Source organism: Crinia signifera, chromosome 6 (genome assembly GCF_055691185.1).
Source record: "Crinia signifera chromosome 6, ASM5569118v1, whole genome shotgun sequence".
Classification (NCBI taxonomy): domain Eukaryota; kingdom Metazoa; phylum Chordata; class Amphibia; order Anura; family Myobatrachidae; genus Crinia; species Crinia signifera.
This window is the reverse complement of record NC_139222.1, coordinates 164,868,986-164,884,830: the sequence shown is the minus strand read 5'-3', so window position 1 is coordinate 164,884,830 and position 15,845 is coordinate 164,868,986. Positions and strand designations below refer to the sequence as shown.

Genomic DNA, 15,845 nt, shown 5'->3' with positions numbered 1-15,845 from the left:
TAAGGAGCTGGCAGGTAAGTGTATTGTAGTATTTATGTTACTGATTGTAGTAGGGAGCTTTCAGGCTCTATTGTAGAATGCATGGCTCTGGTTGTAGTAAAGAGCCCCCAGGCAAGTGGATTGCCATATAGTTCTGGCTGCAGTAGGTAGCTCTTATTAGTGGAGTCCACTAGTTGTAGTAGGGCAGCCCTCTTGCATATGTATTGAAGCACCATTGCTGTTGCTTGCACCCAAATTTTCCTGTTTGGTTCACTTTATTTCTTATTGTATCTGTTGCTGTGTAAAGTAGCGAGCCCTTGTGTTTTTCACTCAAATTTACAGAAATTCTTTAATAACTGTGGCAGGTCTAGCCAATCAATGCCCAGTCTGTGGATCATATGTTTCTGTATGACTAGACGACACAATGTTTGCAGGGATGGAACTGGAGAAAAAAACAACAACAATGTTTATAATCATGATAATTAATATAGGTACTTATGTAGTATCTGGGCTGCCGATTTTTTGATTGTATGCCTTAAGTTAAGGCATACAATCAGATGCGATGCGATACGATATCGCATCGCATCGCATACGATGCGATGCGATGACCCGATTTTTCCATAGGATTCAATGTTAAAATGGACTGAGTCCATTTTAACATGGAATTCAATGGGAAAAAGGGGTCCTTTTCATACCCCTACTATCCAAGTGGGCATGGAGTTGGATATAAACCTGTGGCGAGCGTAGCGAGCCACCGAGCCCGAAGCGTGGCGAGGGGACGGTATTCTGTGTCCCCTCGCGGGGCTCGCTACGCTCGCCACGCTTCGGGCTCGGTGGCTCGCTACGCTCGCCACAGGTTTATATCCAACTCCATGCCCACTTGGATAGTAGGGGTATGAAAAGGACCCCTTTTCCCATTGAATTCCATGTTAAAATGGACTCAGTCCATTTTAACATTGAATCCTATGGAAAAATCGGGTCCATCGCATCGCATCGCATGCGATATGGTCGGGTGCGATGCGATGCGATGGACCCGATTTCAAAATCGGCAGCCCAGTTACTACATAAGTACCTTAATATATCCCACATCAATAATCACTAGTAAAACAGAATAGGAATACCTGTGCATATAAATTGCTTTAGCTCCAACTGAAAACTTTACATATGGGACATAGGGCCTGATTCAGACCTGATTGCTGGGCTGGAAATAGGGTGGCCAATCACAGGATTGGGATCTGAGGGATCCCAGGATTTGGCCCCCAAACGCTGGGATTTCAATCCCGGGATTGGAGTTACCAATCCCGGGAATTCGGGATTAGACAGCGCATGGGCAGTCTAATGCTGGTCAGCCTTTGAGCGGGTGCTCAGACGCTGCCTGGCTTCTCCTGTCCCCGCCAGTGCGGCTCTGTGCAGCGTGACAAGCTCAGAGGTCATGCTGCACAGGCCGCACAGCCCATCTTGTACTGGTCACGCTGCTCTCCCTCTGCGTCTGTTGCATCCTGCCCGCTCCAGGACAAGCAGCCTGCCCACCTGGCTTCCGGCAGCAATGTGGCTCCCGTCTTCATCACACCGCCACCCAACAGGCTACCACCTACATTGCCTGCAGCATGGCGAGCACAGCAAGCCTGCAAGGGGCTTCCTTGCGCTCACCCCACTGTCTAAGTCACCGCAGTACGTATCCCAGCATCGGCCTAATGATTGTCTGAGTCTCCCGACTGTTAAGGTGTTATACCACACCTAAAACCATTCAGTATCACTCACTATTGCATGGTTTCCCCCTCTGTTCGCAGCTGCGAGTAAGCCAGGACTTACTCGGTGCTGCGATGACCGTGGGGAGAAGGTGGTGCGCTGCTGACGTCAGAGGCCCTCCCTCCCAATGGCCAAGGAACGCCTGTAGCCAGTATTTACCCTGCTGAAAAACAATATACTGTAAATATATTTGCTCCCTTTGCATAGCCAACATGTTTTTTTTTTCACAGAAACAAAATGTATTTGCTTTACTGAATCTTGCCCATAGTTAAAAGAAATTGCAGTACAGGAAACCGTTATACAAGTTGGCATTCTCAAATAAGATAACTGCCACTAGTTATCTTCCAGCTCATCAAAAATGATTTTGATCTCCATTGCTTAGAAGGAACTGCATATGTAGCCTATACATTATTTATAAGGGTTTATTTACTAAGATGGGCATGCTATTGAAGATGGGATGTTGCTAAGGGCAACCAATCAGTTCTATCTATTATCTTCCAGAAGGCACTAAACAAATAAATAAATTTTGATCCCATCTTCAATAGAAATCCCATCTTAGTAAATAACCCCCTATAGACTTTAGGCCCGATGTAATAAGCTTGAAAAGTGATAAAATAGAGAGTAATTAACAACCAGCTCCTACCTGTCTTTTTTCAAAGACTGTAACATGGCAATTGGGAGCTGATTGGCTGGTGGTTTATCGCTCTCCATTTTATCATTTTTCAAACTTAGTACATCTGGTCTTTTAAGAGTCTAGAAATATATACAATAATATTAAAAATGAGCAAAAATAAACATTTTGTACTGAATTAATAGCTTTAGTTTAGACATTCAGTGGTAAAGTTATTAGTTATTTTAAAATGTGTTTAATGCAAGGTGGTTTAGTATGAACTGATTTGCATATGATTACTACAATTTGGGGTACATTTATCAACATTCTATTGAAGATGGGATGTTTCCCTTAGCAACCAATCATATTATAGATTTTATGTTCTAGAAGGTGCTAAATAATTAAGTAGAATGTAATTGGCTGCTACAGTACAGTATGTGCAACATCCGATCTTCAGTAGAACTCATTTAATCTTACTTTAATAGAGTACATTTTGCATCAAGACTAGAACTACAGCACAGCTCTCAGTACTGCTTATGGGAACAGAAAAAGACTATCAAATTAAATAATGAAAGCATACATGATAGGAGCTTTTGGTAATGTCTACAGAACTCATGTGACCTAAATAGATGTTTTACTGTAGAACAGTCTATGATTAGCAGTTAATAGAGGTCAGCTGTGCATTCAGAAAACTAGGACAGATTGGTCATATGGACAATTATTAAATGAAAAGCAGAATTATCTGTTTTCTGCTTTTTCCCTGAGCATGTAATGTGTAGATGGGCTGCTGTGATCCGCTTGTGTAAGTGCTATGTGGCTAATTGTTGGAATCTCTGCAGTACGTAGTTTTGTCTTATGTTGAAATGTCACCCAACCCCCAAGTCTAACCACGACTCCAGCAGACTGCTGAATATGATACATACATCCATATTCTAACTGGATCACTCGAACACTTTTGGTGGAGGCAAAGACATCAACAACAGCGTATAAAGGTTGCATGCCTGGTATTCCACGGGCGCTGGCACCCATGTCTTCTCCATTAATAATGATGTGCATATTGCAGGTGCCATCTGCCTGGGGTTCATACAACACCCCAATCCTGCTTCTGCGGGCTGTAGGTGGCAAAACATTGGTCTTATACAAATCATCCAGAATGTGACTGAAGCGTCCCGGCCTACTTCGTGCAAATAGTTTGTCACGGGGAATTTTGAACTTTCCCACTTTTAGGTATGGGTCTGACAAAAAACCCTTTCCTGAGCTAGAACTGTCCTCTTCATCATCTGGCAATACTTTGTTATGGTTCCGAGTTATAGCAAATATCCAGCTTTCCCCTTGATTTACCAGGTCTGGTAGTGAATATTCCGGTACTATGTCCAAGCTGCGAGGATCTCTGGCCATAAGGCCAACTCTTAGGTGACCACACCAGCCCATTTCTTTCTCCTCAATCTCCACCAAAAACAGTTGGCCAGGTTCCAGTGGCTCTCGACTGAAGCAGATGCCATTAGCAAAGCTTTCTACTCGGGTAGCTTGTGTACCTGATGAGTCGATACGAACGTTGGTACCGTGGACTGTGTGGAAACATGTAAAAGGCTGGCTCTGGACGGCCATTGCTTCAGCACATAGCTCATATGACATGCACCCTTAGGCTATTTTTAAAAACGACCAGCGTGTCTGTGTCATCTGTCCCAGGGACAGCTGCAGGAAGTATACTGGAGTTCCATATAGGGAAAGTACAGCAGCCTAACACCTTTCAAATCTCAAATTACAGACAAGGAACAGAGAGCTGGAACTGAATCAGGCTACCAGCTGAAATCCGTTATCTGGCAAAGTAACTAGTACTGCAGCACCCTGTAACTATTGCTTCCATGCAAGATAAAGGATCTGCACTGCAATAAAGATAATATAGGATTTATTAATAAATGCTGGGTATTGAAGTAGCATTTTCAAAAAGATACTGCAGGCAATCCGATGTGATTTCATTGTCTAAAGCTGGGTGCATGCCTATGCAGTTATCAGGCTCATCACCCAATGGCAAAATGAAAAAAAGTGTGTACTGCGCTTAGCTGCTCAATATAATAAATATATCTGAAAGAAAAAACAAATAGAGGGTTTCATTATGTGTTAAGTGTCTAAAATTATTATGTGCATGCCGTTCTTGTATAAAAAAAACAAAAACGTGGATTTATGCTTAAAAATATTTCACCATGTTTGCAAGGAAATTCAATGTTTACAGCTCTTTTTGCGGGGTTAGTGGTGGGTGCTGCGGTGCCGTTGCTTGAGTCTGTGGGTGGTCCGTTATCGGTACGCTAGGAGGTATTTCCTTCTAACTTTCCCTAACTTTACCTTCCTTTCGCGTGTTTAGATGTTGACGGTCCTCTCCGACAGAATGCTGGCTTCCGGTCAGTGTGTGTAGCGTCTTCGGCGGTTCAGCTCTCCCACTTGCAAACCAACGCGTTTCGAAGCTAGCGTGCTTCTTTGTCAAGAAAATCCCTTCCAGCCGGCATAAAAGCAGAAGCTGGAAATAGCAATGCATCCTTGACAAAGAAGCACGCTAGCTTCGAAACGCGTTGGCTTGCGATTGCAACTACAATAGCCAATGGAAGGTTGCAAGTGTAGTTGTCTGGTGGGGTCTGACTTACAGGTGACATAATAACCCTGTTTGTACATTGATGATGATGATGATGATGACTGGGTCCAACTGGTTAGTAATGTTGAAAACACAACCATATACTGAAACACCACGATCTGAAGAAGCCACTAATACCATAAAGGAGGTGGGGAAACGCATAATTATATTATCTTTTCTGGAATACAAGGAGGCTCTCATTGGTACCTGCACAAAAAAAGGAAAAAGAAACCTCCAGCCTGGCAAATGGTGCTTGTAATTACTGCACCATTATAAACAACCAGGAGACACCATCAAACAGGTCCTAGAGAGGGTACCCTTATTTGTCTGGCCAGACAGTTCAAGTAAGACACTTGTTTTTAATCCATCTGAATTTCCATTTGAATTTTTTTTTTTTTTTTATTCCTTTTTCTCTTTTCTTTTTTTCTAACACATTGACAAGTGTTCAATGATGGTTGCAACCATCTTATATATGGCCGCTAAATACAAATATGAATCGTCAGCCTGCATGGATCAGTCAGCGGCCAATCAGGAGCCAAGGCAAAACTCAGCTCCAGATTGGCCGCTAGGAGGCCAATAGTGTACTTCATGGTGAGAAGCGCCGAATGTAAGTTAAGGTGCACATACACGTTACAATTATTGTATCCAATATTGGATACAATATCGCATCTCGGTTTTGCGATAAGATGAGATGTAGTACAAAAAGTATGTCAAGCACATACTTTTTGTACTACATCTCATCTTATCGCAAAAGCGAGATGCGAAGAGATGCGATATTGTATCCAATATTGGATACAATAATTGTAACGTGTATGGGCACCTTTAGTCCTGGATACGGGTACACCTGCGCTTTTTCATTTTGCCAAGTACGGGGATGCTAACAGGTACAAAGAGGATGCAATCCATGTAATATGGCCTCGTAAGTATAATTTCCTTCTACCCTAACTAGGATACTACTGGACAGGGGACTGATTCTTCGGGTCAAGATACTGTAGGTAAGTATCAGTGTGTATGGGGTGTTTGTGTAAGTTATACTTTTCAGGTGTGTGTGTTTTAATTTGGCTATTAGTTCTGCTGTGGAACTAAGAGTCCCAGCATTTCCATTAATGCCATGCATGCTGGGACTTGTGGTTCTCCAAGTCCCAGTATGCAGGGAAGGCTTGCTGGGACTCATAGTTCCACAGCAGAACCCAATAGTTAAATATTTTTTACACCAATGCCATCAGCCCGGTGCCCACCGTGGACAGGCCTGGGCTTCACCCAGGCAGGGTTAATCCTGAGGGCTGACCGGTCAGGGGGTGAATGCTTTGGCTAAGGGAACTAATATAATTTTCCTCTGGCTGTGGCATTACCCTGCTGGCTGGTTGGGCCCTGTGCTGGTTCTTAAAATAAGGAGGATTCCTACGTATATTATTTCAGTGGTGTATGCAGTCGTATCCTGATAAGGAATACTAATACGCATGTCAAAAGAATACATATAGACATATTGCGGACATAGAATATGCCAAAAATACGACTGCCTACGTATACACCTATTTCAGGTGTATTCATCTTAGTAAATTATCAACAGTATGTCTGAGATACTTTTCTAAAGACTGTTGGTTTATAATTAACCCATAATCATTTACTTTTCTCATTACATTAAAACATGGATAAATGTGTACATAAGTGATAGGTGCAGGTCTCTCAATTTCAGGCTTAAAAAGGGGGCGCTGCTTATGTAAATGAGGGGCGCGGCTTATGCAAATGAGCCACTTCCCCGTTTTCGGCCGGGAATAGACGCTGTGCGCATGCGCACAGCGTCTATTCTGTTAAATTGGGAGGGCTCCCAACTGCCCCCCCCCGCAGCGGGACGCCTCCGGCCGTGGGTGGGACAGCGGGACAGAACCCGGTAATCGGGACTGTCCCGCTGAAATCTTGAGTGTAGGGCAGGTATGCATTTGGGCCCATTATAAGGTAAAAACATTTATGTGCTTTGTTGATATCAAATAATTAACTCCTCTGTTTACACCAATACCGCTTTCACACTGCCAAAACGTTTCAAAAACCGGTATTTTTAAACGGTATTTAAAACGGGTCTGAGCCTTCACATTGCAGTAATCACAGTTTTAAATACCGTTTAAGTACCATTCACATCAGTCAACCCGTTTAATCCCCTGAACACGTTTCAAGGCAGAATGCAGGGTACAGCCTATCACAGGTCTGTAATCTGTTGTTTTTACTAAATACCATTTCAGAGCCATTCTCACTGCATAACAAACGGCTCTGAAACATGTAGGACTCTGCTTTTTAAACGTTTTGAAATACTGGTTATCTTTAAACGGTAAATCAACTCTGTCGCTTTCTCACTGCAGCCTTAAACGTTTTGAAATGTAAAAAAAAAACGTCAATATACCATTTAACAAGTGTGGTGTGAAAGGTGTATTATAAACATCACATGCCTCCCATCACCCTCGCTCTGTCTGTAACAAATTAACATAAACTCTTTACCTCTTTTTCGCAAACAACCTCAAACTTCTGGCAATAACAAAAACATTGCTCACACAATCAGACACTTGGCCTAATTCAGAAGTACACTCAAATCACAGAATGTGAATGTCCACATCGTTGAGCGATTATATGCTACTGTGCATGCGCACAATTCTATGACCCCTAAGGCGACATGTTAAGATGTGTACACATGGTGCAATGTGGCGGCTGTCAATATCAACCCAGCAGGGAGAGAGGGATGGTGAGCAGGGGTGGGAGCGGGCCCTCCTTTCGATCTAGCAATAGACTTTCCTGCACAGTTTACTTCTGCTTTCAATCCTGATGCCTTGGAACCCTGCATCGGGATCAAAACTGGATCAAATGCGGCTAACACTGTGACATTCAGGGTCACTTTCTATTCGATTTGGATTATATTCTAAATCAAATAGAAAGTGATTAGTCCCTCTGATAGCTTTCACCGGGGACATGGGCATACTTCCCAATGACCCATGCCAGGAAGGGCACAATGCTCTGCTTCTGGACTTTCCTCTTAATGTATGATTGCCATCAGCTGTGGTGAAGCATCCTTCTTATTCAGCGGCGTAGCTACGTTTTGGGCGCCCCCCGCCGCCCATTCAAACCCCCCAATCCCCCGCAGCCTTACCTTTCGCGCTGGTCCCGGCGGCTCCGTTCTTCTGCTGAGGACCACCACAAAATGGCCGCCCCCGTACAGCAGACAGTTTCAGAGAACTGTGTGCTATATGGGGGCGGCCATTTTGTGGTGGTCCTCAGCAGAAGAACGGAGACGCTGGGACCAGCGAAATAGGTAAGCCTGCGGGGGATTGGGGGGAGGTGTAACTATAGCACCGCAGCCCCCGGCGCCCCCATATGCACAGCGCCCCCCCCCCCCCCCGCGGTGGCGGGGGCTGCGGTACTATAGTTACGCCAGTGTTCTTATTAGTTAACCTATTCAAAAATAGGTGATGGCAATCATACATTAAAAAGAAAGTCCAGAGACTTCCGGTTCCGGCGGGGATGTGAGAGGACGTGTGGACGGGAGCTCCGTGGCCGCCCCAGCACAACATAGCCTTACCGCCGCCACACACGCCTCAACAACCCGACCCCTTGAGCCGGACACTCTGTAGAAGCCGCCGCAGCCTCCGAGGCGATCGCCGCATCACTAGGCTGCCGGGTGAGAGACCCCCTGATAGAAAGCGCTCCGGCGGTGTTGGCGTGTGACGTCACCCGAGGTGCCGCGCGCTTCGTAATAACAGCAGCAGTGCCTAGCGGATACCACCGGCAACCCCCTGACTGGCAGACCTAACCCCACCAGCCATAAGAGCCCAGATGAACCGGCTCCTGGACCCCAGCAGCGCCAAGGACGACCAGAGCAGGCGCCCACAAAGGAGTAGGAGTACTCCCAAAATGGCCGCTGCACAAAAACCAGACCTGCAGCAGTTCTCTTTCCAGGACAGAGGAGACACAGTAAGTGCTGGGGGTGCAGGTCCCATATTAGACACACAAATAGATCTATTTGATCAAACACAGGGGCAGCCATCTCACTCACAGACAGCACCCCTCACCTATGCAGATATTGTGCGTGCAGTACAAGAGACTGTAAATCCAATAATGGACACCCACACTGCTAAGATGACCCAAGCAGTGCAGGATATTAAGTCCCAAATCAAACAAATTGTCAAGAAAGTAAACACTAATGAGCAAAGGCTGGGGGAAGTATTTGAAGACGTGGCTAAAATAAAGGCTCACACTGACTCCATGCAGAAAACTCAGTATCAACTGCTAAACAAAGTGGACAGTCTTGAAAATCAATCAAGACGTAACAATCTTAGAATCTTGGGCCTTCCTGAGACGATAAAAGGACCGGCCCTTTATTCTTTTATCACCCAAACCCTCCCTGAATTATTACAAATACAAGACCAATGCAATGGAATGATTGTGGAGAGGGCACACAGGCTAGGACCTCCGCGGGCTGACTCTGACCCCAGACCAAGACCAGTCATTTTTAAAAGTCTAAACTTTCTGCATAAGGAAGCAATTTGGGTCGCATACCGCAAACAGAAACGCCTTCAATGGAACTCTAAGAATATTTTAATATTCCAAGATTATTCGGCCGAAGTCCTGCGTGCACGAAAAGAATTCTCCCCACTATGCACGAAACTAGTGCAAGACGGCAAGAAATTTGCCCTAATGTTCCCAGCCCGTCTACGCTTATTTTATGGAAACTCATATAAAGACTTCTCCACTGTCCAAGACGCGGACAAGTTCCTTATGGAAGAAGCACAGGAAGCTTTCAACCCCTCCCCCCCAGAAGAAGAAGAGTAGCAGCAGAGGAGACAGCATAAGAGTAAAAACAACAAAAACCTGGAAATCGCTGACTGGCCTCCACACTATGATTAAAATGAACGATGGACTTTAATTTTATACGCCTTACATTCATTCATAGTACCTAAAGGCCAAAAGGAAAGACTTTGAACTGAGTTCTTCCAGGATCCATGATGTCACGATTTCATACCGACTCACAGGTTTTTAAACCAAGATTGTGTCAGTTGACGATGCATATTTAATGTTTGGTTCACTCGACTTAAGGGTGGACACAGTTAAAGTTATATTTTTCTTACTTTTAGGCAAAAGTTTATATATGTGACAGTTAAAGCCAAAACGGCAGTTACATCTTAGTTCAATAAGGCTGGGGCGAGCCACAACTGCTCACGGTTAAGTTAAAGGTAAATTAGAGGCTGGACACTAGGTCCGGCTACGGAAAACCAGGCAGCCACTTGGCGGTCTGGCTATCTGGAAGTCAGATAGGTTCAATTAAAGCAGGCGCTGAGGCGGAAATGATTGGAGTGATTATATGGCTGCTTCTTACTCTTATCAGAAAACCTACAGTGCCTGCAAATTTTGTTTTGTTTTTGCATTTTCTTTATGTTTTGCATTGTGCCCTTTTGTGTTTCCCTTTTGTGTCATGTCCTCCCCTCTCCTCCCCTGGTTGTTTATGGAGCATGAACACCTATCTCGACCTCCAATACACACTTTAAATTACTTGTTCTTCAATGATCTAACTGCAATCTTCTCCCTCTTTCATAAAAGATGGCTCAGATAAAGATTGGTACATTTAATGTACGCGGCTTTCACCTGCCCTCTAAAAGGAAAAAAATATTACAATACTTAAATAAATTGAAGGTCGACATAGCATTCCTCCAAGAAACTCATCTATCCCCCACAGAAATGTTAAAGCTAAATACATTAGGATGGTCCTTATTGACCTCAGCGCCATACAACACAAAATCACGAGGAGTGGCTATAATGGTAAAGAAGAGCATACCGGTGACCATACACTCTACTAAGAGTGATCCTGAGGGTAGATATGCAATAGTAGATGCGACAATACACGCTGTTCGATATGCCTTATGCAATATATATGCACCTAATGTTTTCTCTGCTGATTTTTTTAGGAAAATTATTAAACTTATGACCCCATACTCAGACAAACCCATAATTTTAGCTGGGGATTTCAATACTGTATCCTCTGCATATTTAGACAGAGCCCCCCACACTCCGGGTAGGAGATCTGCTCCAAAGCTGGGCATCCCCCTTTTACTAACGCAGCTGCACTTAACAGACATATGGCGGGCACAACATCCTCTGGAGAAGGAGTATTCATGCCACTCCCAGGTACATGATACGCTATCCCGAATTGATAATATTTTGGTTTCAACCACTCTATTCCCAAAAATTAGGGATTCAGGAATAGAGCCTATTTGTTTATCAGACCATGCAACATGCTGGGTCGACATGGACTCACAGGTAGATAGGGGCCCGTATATCCAATGGAGATATCCAGCTAGACTGGCCAATTCCAAAAAGTTTAAAGAAATGGTAGAACACACCTGGACTGTGTATTCCCATGAAAACGCAGAAATGGCAACAAATGCTTGCCAAACATTCTGACAAGCCTCTAAGACTGTCTTAAGGGGCGAAATAATTTCATACTGCGCGAAGAACAATAAAGAATTGGCCAAGCTGTACCTGGATACCCAGACAGAACTATCTAAAGTCTATCAACAATTCAAACAGAACCCCACTACAATAAATAAAAATCTATATTTACATCACAAGCAATTATTTGATAATCTATTGTCACAGCAAGAAACAAGACGCTCATTTCTGGCACATAGTCGCTACCATAATTTAGGTAATAAATCTAATAAATTATTGACAGGACTACTCAAAGGTCAATTCCCCCCAACAATAATCACTGCCCTGACTGATTCTCAGGGAAATCTGCAAAGTTCGGGTCGATCCATAGCTAATACCCTCCATGACTTCTATTCCGCACTATATGCTGACCCCACAATAGATGAAAAAGCTAGCAAGACCTTTTGGGATTCAATATCAGTCCCAAGACTTTCAACAGAAGACGCACATCCACTCACAAAACCAATCACGGAGGAGGAAATACTAAATATAATCAAAAATCTAAAATTAAACAAATCACCCGGCCCCGATGGATTAACAAATGAATATTATAAGCTGTTAGCCCCCAAAATAGTAAGCTCATTAGCAAATATGTTTAACTCATTTTTAAAAGGTACCCCCCTGCCCCAATACTTTAATGCAGCCATCATAAAGATCCTACTAAAACCAGGAAGAGACCCAACACAACCTGCCTCTTACAGGCCAATTTCCCTGTTAAACACGGACTACAAAATATATACCAAAATCCTAGCAGACCGTTTAAAATTGTTACTTCCAGCCATAATTCATGTAGACCAAACGGGGTTCATTTGGGGCAGGCACTCGACAGTTAATGTGAGAAAGGTGCTGACTGCAATGCAGTGGGTACAAACTAATAAAACAACTGACCCGCAGGCCTTGCTCTCATTAGACGCTGAGAAAGCGTTCGATCTAGTGACCTGGGACCATCTCTACAAAACACTAAACCACTTTGGAATACCCATGGAATATATTTCAGCGATCAAAGCGTTGTACTGTGACGCATCATCCCAGATATTAGCTAATAGCTACCTTTCCCCGAACTTCCCAATACGGAGGGGCACCCGGCAGGGATGTCCCCTCTCACCACTACTTTTTGCAATGTCTATTGAACCGCTAGCAATCAAACTAAGGGCAGCAACGGATTATAAAGGGATATCAATACGGCACACAGAACTGAAATTAAGCTTATTTGCGGACGACCTATTGTTATTTTTTTCTGACCCAAGTAAGTCTATCCCTGAGATAATGCAAATAATAGACACGTACAGCAGGTTCACAGGATTTAAGGTAAATTACGACAAATCACAATTACTCCCATTAAATGACCAAATAACGACATTTATGACTGACCCTTTATTCAATAAATTTAAGATCTGTCAAACCTCACTAAAATACTTAGGAGTCCAGATCCCGCTTCGCTATAACGCACTATATAAGATAAACATACACCCCATCCTTAACAAAATGTCAAACCTGCTAGATAATTGGCAATCATTACCTTTATCCCTATTAGGCAGGATTACAGTAATAAAAAGCATAATATTCCCAAAACTATCATATATACTTCAGATGTTACCATTGAAGCTAAGTAGGAAAGACATACTAAAATGCCATTCAATGTTTAGAAAGTTTATATGGTCAGGGAAGAGGCCTAGAATCTCTCTTCCAAGATTATGTTTACCTAAAGCAGAGGGAGGATTTGGGCTTCCTAACATACAATATTTTTCCCAGGCTGCGCATTTCAGGTATATAACGGATTGGCTCACTGGCAGGTCAGTGTATACCAACCGTGCACTTGAGGAAAGCATATTCTCTCCTTTTTCCCCAGCAGCCCTACTTCATGCTCCGAAATCAGCCATCCCACCACATATATTTGAATCAATCCTCTTTAAAAATACGTATTTATCTTGGTTAGCTATAAATAAGAGATTAGGAAGAAGACATGATAGCTCCCCTTTTACTACACTCTGGGGAAATCCCTGTTTTAAACCAGGACTAGAAAATGCCAACTATGTGAGATGGAAATTGAAAGGTATATCGGCAGTAAAAGATGTATTCGATCCAGGTGGAACTGTAATGGTATTCTCAGCGATAAAAGAAAAATATGATATCACAGATAAAAGTTTTTATATGTATTTGCAAGTGAGGCATTTCGCTCAGTCAATTGCAAAAGCTTGGGATAATGAAGACCACCCAGACCCAGTTCTTGCACTGTTATCCGCACATAATGTCATGGGGTATAGAATACGATATATGTATAATAATCTGGTATTGAGTGAGGTAGAGAAGCTGAGAACTCCTCTGGAGGCATCTTGGAAAAAAGAGGTCCCCACAGCTCCTGAACTCAAAGATGCACTCAAGAATAATATTAATACTTTAAGGTATCTAAGGGCTTCCTCCCTACAGGAAATTCACCTGAAATTTTTAAATCGTGCCTATATATCTCAGAAACAAAGGAGCCACTTCGTGGCAGATGACCTTGGGTTATGTCCAAAATGTGGTATGTTGGGCGCTTCTTTTATACATAATTTTTGGGAGTGCAGGAAGGTGAGAACCTTCTGGCACAAATTGATTACTCATATAAATAAGATATTTAATGTGAAAGTTAAGGCTCAACTAACCCCATGCTTATTTCTATATTTTAAGGACTGGGACTTAGGTAGAAACAAGAGAAGTATAATACCGGCATTATCAGTGTTACTTACTTTGGCTAAAAAGCTAATACTCAAGTATTGGATAATGAAACAGACCCCATCCATAGCAGAATATAAGCGAATGCTACTGGACATAATATTATATGAAAGACAGGCAGCGTTACAAAACATAGAACAGGGTGTGTTACAGTTCTACAAGAAATGGGAAACTGTGATATTAAGTTATGAAGCAGAAACCCAGGCATATATACAAAAACTGTTCGAGAGTACCACGTGGTTCCTCCAACGGCAGTTGGCAGGATGATTGAATTAATGTTGTTATGGCAAGGCGGAGATGCAGGGTTTAGGTAATTACTATGTGTATCTGTGGAATCTGAACAAAACAACCAGATCTACCCCCCCCCCCCCCATTGTCAGTCTTCCCAATGACCCCCAATATCACCCTAATACTTCCCCCTCCCCCTCTATTAATTATACTTTGATTCTAATTTAAATGATTAATATGTTTTATATAATGTGTAGAAGCATGAAGACATAATGACTGGTGCAATTCCACACAAGATTTATTTAAAAAAAAAAAAAAAAAAGGGAGACAAAACAGTCAAGAAAATTGTTCCACAGAGGAATAAGTCTTTATTATGTTTAGAGACAAAGTGAAAAGTATATAATATGTACAGACTCGAGTTGATCTCCTTTCACTGTAACTTGAGATGAGGTTCTCTGGCAGAACCAAAAAGTGCAATTGAGAGTTAATGTTGTGTGTACCACAGTTTATTGTTGTATCATACGAATAACCTGAAAAAGATAAAATGTCTTTATGTAAAGCCAACTGTATGAAAAACTTTGAAACTACAATAAAAAGTATTTAAAAAAAAAAAAAAAAAAAAAAAAAAGAAAGTCCAGAAGCAGCGCATTGTGTCCCTCCTGGCATGGGTCATGTTGGGAGGTATGCATGGGGAAGGGGAGATTATATAGATTGTAAACTCCACTGGGGCAGGGACTGATGTGAATGTTCAACTATACTCTGTAAAGCGCTGCGGAATATGTAGGTGCTATATAAGAAACTGTTAATAAATAAATAATAAAATCAATGATAGCCTGTGGTCCAGGCTTTATTCTCTCCCCTCCTCTCCCCCCCCCCCCCTCTCCCTGGTGACAGGTGTCACAGGCAGCCCCCCAGACAGGACACCCCCGGAGGCTACTACAAGCTACAAAATGCAGTTTGATGTCCGGTCTGGTGGTCCAGGGGTTTTGACGTGGTCCAGTTTTTACCCATACTCACATTTTTGGGCACTTTTTCATATTTTACCATCTGAGTGGACTACTGAGCCATGTGAGGGTACAGGTTTCACTAATTAACATTGACACAAAAATTTTAATATTGACAAAAAAAAATGAAAAATTAATTTTGAACTTTCCTGTCAACCTTTTTGGTGTCGACCTATTGACTGTCTAGCCCACAACCCCCACCGTTCTCCCCGCAGCTGAAGGGGGAGTCGGCATCCCCAGTGTGGAATAATGTGCAGTTGTGCACCTTAGCGACTACTGCTTCCTCCAGCCCCCAATCTTTGCAGTTGCACCCACGATTGCGAGCAGGGACCAGACTACGAATCCCATGATCCTTTTCATCCATCGTCAGTTTAAAATCAGGCAACTACGCGCAAAGCTTCCCGGAAGTTTTAGTTTTGCATCGGCTCCTGGCAGCGAGGCTGACCAAGTGTTCCCGACGTAAACACCCCCA

General features: G+C 43.0%; 1 protein-coding gene across 2 annotated transcripts; it reads right to left on the bottom strand.

Annotated features, from left to right (window-relative positions):
- NEURL2 (neuralized E3 ubiquitin protein ligase 2) lies at positions 1–15,806 on the bottom strand. Of its 2 annotated transcripts, none has more exons than XR_014444526.1 (2): positions 15,639–15,806; positions 1–421 (listed from the first exon to the last, which is right to left on the bottom strand). XR_014444526.1 is itself a non-coding variant. In XM_083147901.1 (2 exons), exons 1-2 carry the CDS (start codon positions 3,971–3,973, stop codon positions 306–308), a joined length of 828 nt encoding a protein of 275 aa, XP_083004027.1. In that variant the 5' UTR covers positions 3,974–4,693; the 3' UTR covers positions 1–305. The 2 variants fall into 2 exon arrangements, 1 of the variants encoding a protein (XP_083004027.1); XM_083147901.1 differs by lacking the exon at positions 15,639–15,806 and adding an exon at positions 3,262–4,693.
- Positions 15,807–15,845: the final 39 nt, after the last annotated feature.

Coding starts and splice junctions, on each gene's coding strand:
- NEURL2 (XM_083147901.1), bottom strand. CDS start 3,973: ATGTCATATGAGCTATGTGCTGAAGCAATGGCCGTCCAGAGCCAGCCT. Junction 422..3,261: donor GATCCAGTTAGAATATGGAT/GTATGTATCATA, acceptor TTTTTTCTCCAG/TTCCATCCCTGCAAACATTG.